Genomic DNA, 12380 nt, shown 5'->3' on the forward strand with positions numbered 1-12380 from the left:
GTCAGCAGCCTGCGGAGTCCCACAGGCCAAAAAGGCCCAATAGGACTCCTTCTTCAGCTTGACGGCATTCCTTACCGCTGGTGTCCACCAGCGGGTTCGAGGATTGCCGCCCCGACAGACACCAACCACCTTACGGCCACAGCTCCGATCGGCCGCTTCAACAATGGAAGCAGCGCCACTCCATCCATGGCATATACATTACAGCCGTTAAATGTCCTCAGCGTCTTCTTTTGGACACACGCAAGTCTTGAAATGCTGTGTACGAGATTTGTTTGAGGAACAAAGACTGCCAGACGTCATCAAGACGGGGCCTAAATACAAGTACTGTGTGCAAGCAAAGAGCACCTGGATAAGACATAAATAGCTGAGGGAGCATATCCGAAGACACGAGGGACCAGATTGATGAGCACAGGTGGAAACATCCATCCATCCATCCATCCAATTTCTTAACCGCTTGTCCTCACAAGGGACACGGGGGGCACTGGAGCCTATCCCAGCTGGCTTCACAATCACACCTATGAACAATTTAGAGTGTTCAATTAACCTGCCATGCATGTCTTTGGAATGTGGGAGGAAACCGGAGCACCTGGAGAAAACACACGCAAGCACGGGGAGAACATGCAAATTCCACCCAGGAAGGCCAAAGCCCGGACTCAATCTCACGTCCTCTGGACTAGGAGGCGGACGTGCTAACCAGTCAGCCACCGTGCCGCCCCTCAGGTGGAAACAATCAAATAAAATAAAAAAACTAACCAAAAAAATAGCAACAGAATACATGAACCAAAAGAAAACAAGACAATGTGACAAAAGCAAATACAAATACAAACCACAAAAACAGATCATGATAAAAAAAAATAAAAAAAGAGTCCAGTATTTAAACAAAAGAGAAAAAACTTCCGAAACACCCCACAATTTTTTTTCAGGCATTTTAGTGTATTGTATTGTATGGCCATTTTGTTGTTGATTTAGAGTCATATTTAAAGCTGCTCTAGATAGCCCATTTGTCCAAAGATATCTTTACAATAGCCTTTTTATTGACCATTTATGACTCAAACACCTTTTAACTAGACAAATACATATTTTGGCTGAAATTGCTGAAAAGCTGAATGCTGTTAGCTGAATTCTAAGATTTCAATGCATGTGCTTATGAAGTAAATTGAATGATGAATGTTGTGAAAATTAAATTTTTGTTATTGTAGTTAAGTGATAAATGAATAAAAAGAGAACTTGAAATGCAATCTGTTTAAGGTGGGATTTTAACCATTGCCTCCTGGTTACCGGTCTAAGCTTCACCGGACTTGATGTTATCATTGAAGTGTTGTGAAATGGTAGTGAGAAGGATGTCTTGCTGAATGCCAGAGTGAACGTGTCATTGAAAATTAAATTAAACTAATTAGTATAACGTGTTAAAAAAAGGATAATGAAAGACAAATTTGGTAAAAATGACAAATTATCAATTGTAGATGAATGATAAATAAAAAAAAGAAGGTGAGGTTTAATCATTTCAGAGAAATTATAATCCATTTCCTTTATATGATATTGGTATTGAACCATCGAATGTACTAAAATGTGGTCCAAGCAGGATTTGAACCCAGGTTCTCCATGGTGGCAAGCAATTGCTCCAAGCACTGAGATAACGTGACCTCAAATTCATGACTATAGGCGTATTTATTTTTGAAAAGTGTCATCTGATGCACCATACAATGGATACTCATGCAAGACCAATATTTTTTGTTCTGGATTTGGGTTTGCATTTCCCGCCCTCTGTCTTTAGATGTAACATCATGCGTTTATTGTGTACGTGGAGAAACTTTAAAATTTAGACTACGCTAAAAAACGGTAATATGGATGCTTGGACAGCAACTGGCAGTTAGGAACTTCCATCACTCGTTAGACGGTCCTTCTCATTCTGTGAATTTTTGTAAGGCTTCGCGCCATAAAGTATTCGCTGAAAATGTGAAAACACTGGGCGAAGTGTCAGTGTTGGGAATTGACTACTGACCGAAGTGCCCACCTCTGATAGTATATACTGTATATAGTATATACTGTTTCATTTTCCAAAACTTGAGGTCCATCTACGTAAAAACTTGGGACATTGACCAAGCAGTCAAATGTTAAAAAACGGCATGCAATGAAATTTGGTGTGTTGTTTTTGTGGTACACTCTGTGACCTATATATAGACTGTAAGTACAATTGTTGAATATTGAGAGAGCCTCCTTAAAGGCTTACTGTTGGAAAACTTTAGATACAGTCTCTAACACAACAGCATGCTACAGTATGAAGAAATGCCAAGGACAAACATAGGTCAGGAGATCTGATGATAAGTGATGATTAATGAGTTTGTATAATACAAATTAAAAAGTTGATGAAATGAAATGATTACAACAAAAATCATTAAAAGAACATATCCTAAAAAATATTTTGTTAAAAATATAGCTATTTTTCTATCTTCCCTAGATCAATGTGCAAATATTTGGAAATTCTTCTTATTTTTTAATGGAACTGAATCTTGTTTCCTATTCATGTTGTTTAGATGTTAAACTTAAATTTTTCAGTCTACACCAAATTAACCTCACTATTCCAAACAATTAATTTGATTTGGTTTACATAAAATAAATGTTCTACACTACTGTTGGATATTATTAATATTATATTGAGTTCTTGCTCAGATATAGGAAAACTAAATTATGAAAGGTTAAACAAAATGATGAAAAACCTTGATGGACAAGGTGAATGCAAGATAAGATATCCCGTTCAGTCTTCTAAAGCCTCTTTGTACTGATTACAATCATGCGGCAGTTGGTCCCTCTCGGTTAATTCCTATGTGTGATTCTGGTACATTTTTGAACATTTTATAACTCTTGTCTGCCTGTTCTGTGATTTACACATCAGTTACATTTGGGAGCTGTTCCGCAGTTACTTTGTCAGATCTATTGTAATTTTCCCCAAAGGAAATAGTCGATGAACATGCTGATCCAGTTTCACAGTCACAATAGCAGGAGAATCCTCAGTTAAAATATGAGCTACATAATTTGCATTGACATGTATAGATGGCACCACATTTCAACTTAAAGCCTGGTACACAAATTAAAATAATATTTTTTTGTGGTGTGAGGCACATCCGTCGCCATGAGCCATAGGGCGCCATGCCCAGCCTCCAAGTTGCTTTGTACATGATGAATAAGAGTCAGTGTTGCAAAAATAGAGTATAGGATTATCAAACGTATGTATCAGCCAGCTTCCAATAACAGGACCAAGCCAAAAACGAGCAGACTTGGAGACTGGTGGCTGAGGAAGTTGGCGCATCTGGTGAATATATTTACTTCTTTACAGCTATTGAAAGGTGAACAAAGATAGCAAGGGGATTTAGCATTACCAAAGGTTTTACCACAACCACCGGCCACCTGATTGACTAACGTGGTTCATACATTTCAAATGTGTAAATGAAGTGGCTACATTTGTAGTATCCCGCCATCCAACGTGATCAAATGCGAGGCAAAGTGATGTTTCGCCTTGCGTTTGAAAGAGCTGTCAAATGATTAAATTTTGTAATCAGATTAATCACATCTTACAATTTTGATTAATCATGATTAATCACTTATTTAAAAAGGCTTTTTCATTGTAATTTTTTCCCCACCAAATTTGAAGAGCACCGGTTATGTGTTAATTATTTTGATATTTAATGTTATGAGGACGTTTTCAACTTTTTTTGATCCACTGCACATGCTCATCCTCCTCTTTTTCTGTTCAGTTAATTACGTGCATAATTTAAAATGGGAAAAAAAATGACCCCAGTATTTTGACATGAACAAATATTTTAAATGTAATACGCAAACATTTATTATTTGCTTTACTTTAATGCATTTAATTATATATTATATATTATTAATAATTATATTAACGTAGCCATCCACTGTCACGCTAAAGGATAATATATAGTCCAAATTAATAGTGTTATTAATCTGCGTTAATTCATGATTAATGCAATATTTTTTTGTGATTAATCAATTAGTTAACGCCTTAACTTTGTAAGAACTAGCAGCATTAGAGTATTGGTTTGAGAGATGACATTCTTCAGTGTCAGTGGACATAAAATTAACCCTTCCATGCACAAATTATGATAACCTACATCAGGATTTTTTTCTCAACTGTTTTATTAGTCTATAGGCATGAAAAAAAATTAACACCTTAATTTTTTTTAAACATTGATTTTTCAAGGAGTTGGTGACATGTCCACTAGGGTGGATAACGTGCATTTGAGCAAGTGATGAAATATGTTTGTAAGAAAATAATAAATAACAAGAAATAATGTAAACACTAAAGAAAATGTATTTTTGATTTTTAACATTGTGTTCACATATTTTTAACATATTTCAAAGTACTGCAAAAACCTTTACCCCCCCCCAAAAAATGAACTTTTTATCAAATGCAGATAGTAATTTTCTTTTCTCTGGAAACCATGTGCGCGTCTTCCAAGTTTAAACCTCCACGATCACAATCAGATCGATGCTCCTTAAACACGTCATTCATCCGGTATCAGCGGCGGTGGAGGGTTGTCTTATATTATTGCATTAAATTTAACTTGAAGCCTCCACGATTACAATTTGATGCCCCTTCAGCATTCAGCCGGCGATGGCCGTAATACTCCAACGGCACTTTCATCACGGAGGTTGTTATTGACTTCCGAAGACAGCCTGCCAAAAATCTTTTTTCGGGCCTCGACTTTGTTTACAAATGTCTCCAGCTCACATAGTTTTTTTTTTTAATTCGTGCCTCATGCTTTATAATGTGATTATCTTATCATGCATCGTAATCATTCCCACCCGCAAGGCCTTGATTGAGATGTATGAAAGGAATATGCTTGGATTTGTACGTACGCACAGATTCTACATCTGGATTTTTTTAAGTGTGCAACGTTTTCTGGATATGGACGTACGGCGTGTTTTAGTATGAAAGCCACGCAAGTCTTAGTACATGAGGCCCCTGAATCCTTACTCTCATATGAGGACTAAAATCCATAAAATATTGCAATAATGAAAGTTAAATGATGATTTAAAGCACAAAAAAATAAAAACATGTTTTTACTGCAGATTAAGTATTTTCAAAAGCAACAAAGTTACAGCAACATTAAGTTGTAGTCACAATTCAACTAATGATGTCCAAAGTTCAATTTAGCTTTTAAATGTAATTGCCATTTCCTCAAATTACAAAATCAATACTTGGATGTTTTAACAATTATATTACTCCTTAGTTGTTGCTTAATGTCCCTGGAATAGAAGGAATAGACACCTTCCTTGCACGTCAAATCTGAACTTCTGTCTGCCATCTTGTTGTCAGTATCTTTTTTTGCACTTACAAACGTTGACCACTGGATGGAAGTGTATGTCAAAACTACACTAGTATCCACTAGAGTGGCTAATGGCCAACTGTGGCAAAAATATTAATTTATATAGGAGAAAACGTTTCAATAGCTGTCCACTGTAGTGTCTGGTGCGTTGTTGGACATCTTTTGTAAATTACAAAGTATATTAACAAAAACAATGCACTTTTCTTTTTTTTTACGCTATCATTCACATCATTGGACAATGAGGAGCAAAGTGACATCAGAGGCGCCACACTTTGCATCTGATTTTATCACACTTCTTAACGATGCCTCCAGTGTCATATATTTTTGACATCATTCTTTAGACAAAGGGGACATGAAATAGCCGCAGAACACTCAACCAAACCACACACGTGCACAAAATACTGCATGGATGCTACTTTTGAAATTTATTTATCTCATGTAACCCTTGGAGGAAGCGTATTGCATTCACTTGGGGGGAAACACCCTCCTGTTTTTTGGGGTGGAGCTTTTTTTTTCTGAATATTTTTTTCTGTCATAAAAAAAAAATATTCCCAAAAACAGGGGGAGGGGAAATATTCAGAATAACAGCTAAAATTACTCATAAAAATTGGGAACAAAATATTCAGAAAAACACGGGTTGGGCGGCAATTATAAAAAAAGTTTAAAAAACTGGTGCTGTTTTTTTGAGTAATTTGGCAGGTTGCGCGAAATCAAGCAGGTAATGGAAACACATGATTTTCGAAAAAGTTTTTACGCTCTCATGAGGGGATCTTTGAGACGTGTCGAATAAGAAGTATTTCGCAAAAGTATAATGGAAACTCGTTTTGCGCATTCCCTGTAGTCATGTGACACCCGCCCGGTCACAGATGAAGGAAGTAGGAAGTACGAGAGACGCGCTTTCGTGTCGGAGCTGCCTCCTGAGGGGATAACAAGTTTTTTTCAAGGACAAAGCGATGCCGCTGTTCAATGCATGTTCCATATTGTTGCATGAGAAATGACCGTTACCCCGGGCAACAAGCAATCGAGCGACATACGGTGCATGTGCTCGTTGAAATCCATCTGTCCGCACCATAATACAAGTCATAAACACACACACACACAACACTAAATGCCCAAGCCTGCCCGATGAGGAGAGAGATATGTTTTTAAAGTAATCTTAACAACCTCGTGCGTCCATCTTCCGCAATCATCATGAACACCTCCTACAGAACTGCGAGATCTCGTGAGACGGGACATTACGAGAATTGCGCCTCAGAAGCTAAATGCTCTTCAATGGAAACACCGACAAGTTGAAATTGTACTTTATCGAAATAGTACAATCTTGCGTTTATTTTTGCGAAAAACTGTAATGGAAACGCAGCTACTTACTGGCTCAGTGAAGGTAAGTATACGAACATGTCAATCGATCAGCATGAGTTAAGTAAGCTAATACATTTTTCAACAAGCTTTCTACGGAAGCATGCGGGAAAGTGTCTGCCACAAGTCACTTAGAGTTCAGAGGGAAAAATAATAATAAATTACTCAGAAAAACAGAAGCTGGTGCTCTCTGTTTTTTGTTTTTCGTAATATTTTTTTCTGTTTAAATAAAATGATATATGTTTAATGTTTAAGCAGGCTGCAGGGGGCGGTAGGGAGACATCTCTATCGCTGCTCCACCACCTGGAGATGTTCCGGGGCTAATGGAGCGAAACATCAGTGAAGGGTGGTTCCCGGCAGTTGAACCTGCAGCCTGCACAATTGCACCGTCGGAGACGCGTCAGGCAGAAATGCCAAGCAGGTACAACTACCTGTGCTTGCATCTGGTTTCTCTGGTCTGCCAGTGACTACTGTGAACAGAGCAGTTGGCATCCAGGAAAGATTGGAGGGCTGCCGGGGAAGTTTGGCTGACGGCGTGAAAGACCGCACCAGGGGTAGAAGGGCTAGTTACCCACTCCAGATTTCTGGACACCCAAGCTAACTACAAGCAAGTCAAGAGGAAAATAGTCCATTGGTCCTCCGAGAAGCGGGATGGAAGATGGACCAACAAGGACGGATAACACGGTAACGAACCATATGGAAAGGAACAAAAGGATCCAGAGACATTGCTGCTGTGGATGGAGTAAAGTAACAACTTACGCATCCACCAAGGGAAGACAAAGTATGTTGGCAACAGCCAGTCGCAAGCTTGCACTGCGTTAGCAGGTCAGACAAAGAGGCCTCACAGCCAGGTTGAGCATCACAGAGCTAGTGAACCCGACATTGCGGTTGGAACGGAAGAGGAACACCAGGCTTCCGGGCAGAGCCCACAGCAGCAGCAGAACACCCCACTGCAGGAGAAGAGCACATCACGCATGGAGCAGCAGAACACCCCACAGCAGGAGAGGAACATCACAATCACTGAGTATGTAAGAGTACCTCCAGGTAAGCATGTACAGAAACCCCAATTCATGTGGCCAACAGCCAGCGACAGGGAAGCATGGAAAAACTTTGATGAGAGCATATGCACCACCCTTCAGAACGACCTAAAGGGGAACCCAACCTCCAAACTGTACATCCTCGGCCATCTCATCCAGGAGGAAGGGAGAAATCAATTCGGAGACAAACCACTAAGGAGGCACGTTACCAAACAAAGCGGAAGGCCAGAAAGGGAATTTTCCAGCTGGTAAAAGAGCGACGCCTCCTGAGAAAGTCATGGGGGAGAGCCGAGGCTGAGGAAAAAGAGGGCTTGAAGGACCTCTGGAACAAGATCAAGGAAAGGCTTGAGGAGAGCTGAAAGGATAAAGAAGCGGAGAAGCCGCAGGGAGAAGGCAAGGACATGCTTCTTCCGGGACCCCTTCACATATGCTCGCAGCCTCCTGCAGGAGAAAAAGACCGGAACGCTACAGGTTACCAAGCAGGAGCTGGAGCAATACATTAAAGACCAGCTGAGTGACAATCTGAGAGCCAAACCCCTTGGATCCTCAGGCCACATACCCCACCCACCTGAGCCCTCCGCAGAGTTCAACAAGTCCCCACCCAGATGGGCGGAAGTGAAACAAGTAATCGAACGCGCAAGATCGGCATCAACACCCGGGCCAAATGGAGTGCCTTATAAAGTATTTAAGAACTGCCCTGGGCTCCTGAAGGCGCTATGGAGGCTTATGGTTGCAGCTTGGAAAGCGGAGGCCATTCCATCGGCCTGGTGCAAAGCAGTCACCACTTTCATCCCGAAGGAGAAAGTCTCCCAAAACCTCAGCCAATTCAGAGGCATTGATCTGTTGGACGTGGAGGGGAATATATTTTTCTCCGTCTTAGCCAGACGGATGACAAGCTACCTCTTGGCCGAACAAGTATATCGACACTAGCTGCCAAAAGGCAAGAGTCCCAGGGTTCCCTGGCTGCGTGGAACATGCAGCGGCAATTTGGGAGCAAATCCAGACAGCCAAGCAAAGCAAAACAGACCTGCATGTAGTTGTAGCTGGATCTGGCAAATGCTTTCGGCTCAGTTCTCCACCAGCTCATCATGTACGCCCTTGACTTCTTCCACGTACCAACATGCATCCAGAACCTAATAGCAAACTACTTCAACAACCTGCATGTTTGCTACACAACTCGAGAAATTGCAACCGACTCGCACCGGCTCGAGAAGTGAATAGCAATGGGATGCTCCATCTCTCCCATCCTCTTTACAGCAGCATTTGAGATCCTCCTGATCGGCGGAAGACAGATGGTCAGAAGGATTAGATCTCCGACAGGCCAAAGACTACCAGCTATGCGGTGCTACATGGATGACATTACCACCCACCTCCAAACAGCAGCTTGTACAGCTAGAATTCTCAAGCGGCTGGAAGAGCTACCAGCCTGGGCTTGCATGAAGATTAAGCCACCACAGTCTCGCAGCCTTTCAATCTGAAAGGGGCTCAGGAATGACAACATCGTATTCACTGTGGCTGGTGAACGAATCCCCCTGAAATAAAAGTAGAAGAACCTGTGAGAAGCCTCGACAGGACGTACATGGCCGACCTCACTGACACCAGCATGGCTTCAGCTGCCACAACCCAACTCCAGGACGGCCTGCGCAAGATCGACCAGTGTCAAGGTGTGGTGCTATCAGTTTACCCTGTACCACCGCCTAATGTGGCCTTTAAAACTGAGCGACATCACCATGGCAATGGTCCTGAAGTTGGAGGCAAAGGCCAATAATTGCATCCGAATGTGGCTCGGTCTCCCTCGATGCCTCTCCACCACGGCACTCTTTGGGAGAAACACCCTGCAGCTGCCACTGCAGTCCATCAATCTGGGGTACAAAAAGGAGAAGGTGAGGCTCCTCTTTGAGTTGAGAGACTCTCCGGACCCAAAAATTCAAGCTGTCAATCCTCAGATTCGCACAGGACGGAAGTGAAATGCATCCAAAGCAGTAGACCAGGTCGTAGAGCGGCTGAAGCATCAGGAAGTTGTCTGCTTCACACAGCCAGGCAGATGGGGAGCAGTGCCAAAAAACTGGTCCAAAGCCACCAAGAAGGAGAGGAAAGCTATGGTAATCTCAGAAGTCGCCAAGATGGAGGAGGAAACCTACAAGATCACAGCGTTGAGCCAGCAACAGCAAGGCAGATGGACTACTTGGGAGGTTGTGATTAATAGAACCATCACCTAGGCCGACATGTGGCGAACTCCCCAGGCAAGGCTGAGCTTCCGGATTAGGGCTACCTATGACATGCTACCCAGTCCCTGGAATCTTCTCTCCCGGTTCGGCACAGAAGAACCCTGCCATTTTTACAACGCTCCAGTTTCAAGCCTGAAACACATCCTTTCTGGCTGCAAGATGGCACTGTCGCAGGGAAGATACAGATGGCGGCATGACAAGATCCTGCGCAAGCTAGCGGAGTCCCTGGAGGCTCGCAGGCAGCAAGTAAACAGGAAGAAGCCACCCACAGCCCCAAGGTGGATCCAGTTTACCAGGCCAGGAATGACAGCTCAGCACTGCCCTTCCCAGTGGAGGTCGGGTGTAGGGGCTTCACCGGGGCATATACACAGCGACTCCTGAAAACACTTGGAGTCAAAGGAGCCAACAGGAAGAGATTCTTCATGACCTCGCAGAGGAGGCCAAGCAAGGGAGCTTTTGGCTCTGGCTCAGAAGAAAAGATAGGGCGTGGGGAAAAGAAGAATCCTAAGCAGGCTGCAGGGGGCGGTAGGGAGACCTCCCTATTGCTGCTCCACTACCTGGAGATGTTCCTGGGATAATGGAGCAAATCATTAGGGAAGGGTGGTCCCCGGCTGATGACCCTGCAGCCTGCACAATGGCACCGTCGGAGGTGCGTTAGGCAAAAATGCCAAGCAGGTACAACCAACTGTGCTTGCATCTTCCCCTGTTTTTCTTAATATTTTTTAATGACAGAAATAAAAATGCAGTAAAACAGAAAAAAATAATCAGAAAAACAGAAAATTAAAAACAAATTACACAAAAAAACAAAGCTCTTCCAAAAAATTTGTCAGAAAAACAAGACTTTCCCCCTATGATGATTTCACATGAGGGTTTGTGAGGGTTTGGTCAAGATCGCAAACGTCCACTAAATGTTTGCCAACAGTTTTAATTTTTTTTCTTGTTACAATGTTTGAATCATTCCTGAGTTTGTAACGTTCTACCGCTGGAGCACGTTATCCCTGTCTGCCACCATAGACTTTGAACTGGTCGCCAGTCACTTGCAAACACATACAGAGCACCATATACGCATTACGCACACATTCTCAAATATGGGCAATTACATTTTCAAGCAAACTTAATGTTTTTGTTTGTTTGTTTGTTTTAAAAACCCATGCAAGCATGTGCTAACTACATGTTTCATCATGCTACCATTAAGTCTATAACACATAATCATGTTAAATTTAAATATATTTATTTAATATTATTATGAAATCCTTCAACCTTTTTTTTTCATTTGCATTCTCTGACCTTTTGGCTTTCCGTTTTTTTCAATGCCAATTTAGATTTAATCACATAAGCCTAAATGATATAATTTGTACAAAGGACAAAGCTTAGTTAGTCTTGTCTTCAATTGTAGCCAATTACAAGCATGACTGCATGATTACACAGATTTTATCTAAAAGAACAGAATATTTTTCACTCCCTAAGTAGCACAGCAGAAATAGTGCATATGTGTTTATACTGTATTAGGCTATCTTGTTAGGTTTAAATTCTACGTTTTTACATGTTATCGTTTGGGTCCACTGAATCTGAGCCAAATCCACCTCAGCTAATACTGATTTGCTTATGAAGTGCATTTAATTACATTTGCAGTGTGCCATGTTCCTGGTTGGGAATTGCTTATTCACTAACATGCTTTTCGGTTTATAAAGTCTGTGATTCTTAGAGCGAAGTTAATTCTGGGATGGAGAGCATAGCCAGCTCTGTGTAGGAAATCTATGTCCTTCAAAATAACCTACGGTTTTGTTCTTCTGGATGTGCACATGTCAAAATGTATCAAATGTCACAAAAATTTAATTTAATTTCACTTTCAAAAAAGTCATTGTGTATTTAATTTCCTAATGTTTACCTTGTTTTTTTAAAATATCTAACTACATGTGCCCAGAGAGTGTGCATATATAATAGCGCCCTTCTACAAGAAAGATAACATACAGTAGCATAATCTCATTGTATTTTTGCCCAAATTACCCTTGTGCTGTCTTTCAGGGTGATTCTTTACGAACTAACATCCAACTAGATTTTGGCGATGGCATAGCCGTGTCATATTCGAACCTCAGCTGGGCTGAAGAGGGCATCAAACATCTCTACAAGTCTGCAGGGATATTTTGTGTCACAGCTCTGGCAGAAAACTCCCTGGGTTATGACACAACAACGCTCTATCTGCATGTCACGTGTAAGTGTCCACATTGTCGGAAAGTACGTTTACTGCTACATTTGTAAAATTACACACAACATAACGATGTGCTCTTTGGACTATCATCTAATTGAACAACAATTGAATCCCACTGAGAGATGAGGAATTGCGTAGTTATACTATTTTTAGTTTAGCTCATTTAAAATAAATTGTTATACACATTAAATATTTAACAGTT

At 41.4% G+C, this 12380-nt stretch overlaps 1 protein-coding gene across 1 annotated transcript in view; it reads left to right on the forward strand.

Moving 5' to 3' along the window:
• Positions 1-12380, forward strand: part of sorcs3a (sortilin related VPS10 domain containing receptor 3a) — a 262848-nt gene that overhangs the window by 232443 nt on the left and 18025 nt on the right. The window contains exon 19 of the mRNA XM_086082047.1: positions 11995-12181. Within this exon, the coding sequence (XP_085938173.1) occupies positions 11995-12181 (187 nt within the window). The remainder of the gene's footprint in view (positions 1-11994; positions 12182-12380) is intronic.

Source organism: Leptonotus elevatus, chromosome 8, assembly GCF_054856555.1.
Source record: "Leptonotus elevatus isolate MCC_2025b chromosome 8, RoL_Lele_1.0, whole genome shotgun sequence".
NCBI classification, from domain to species: Eukaryota; Metazoa; Chordata; class Actinopteri; order Syngnathiformes; family Syngnathidae; genus Leptonotus; species Leptonotus elevatus.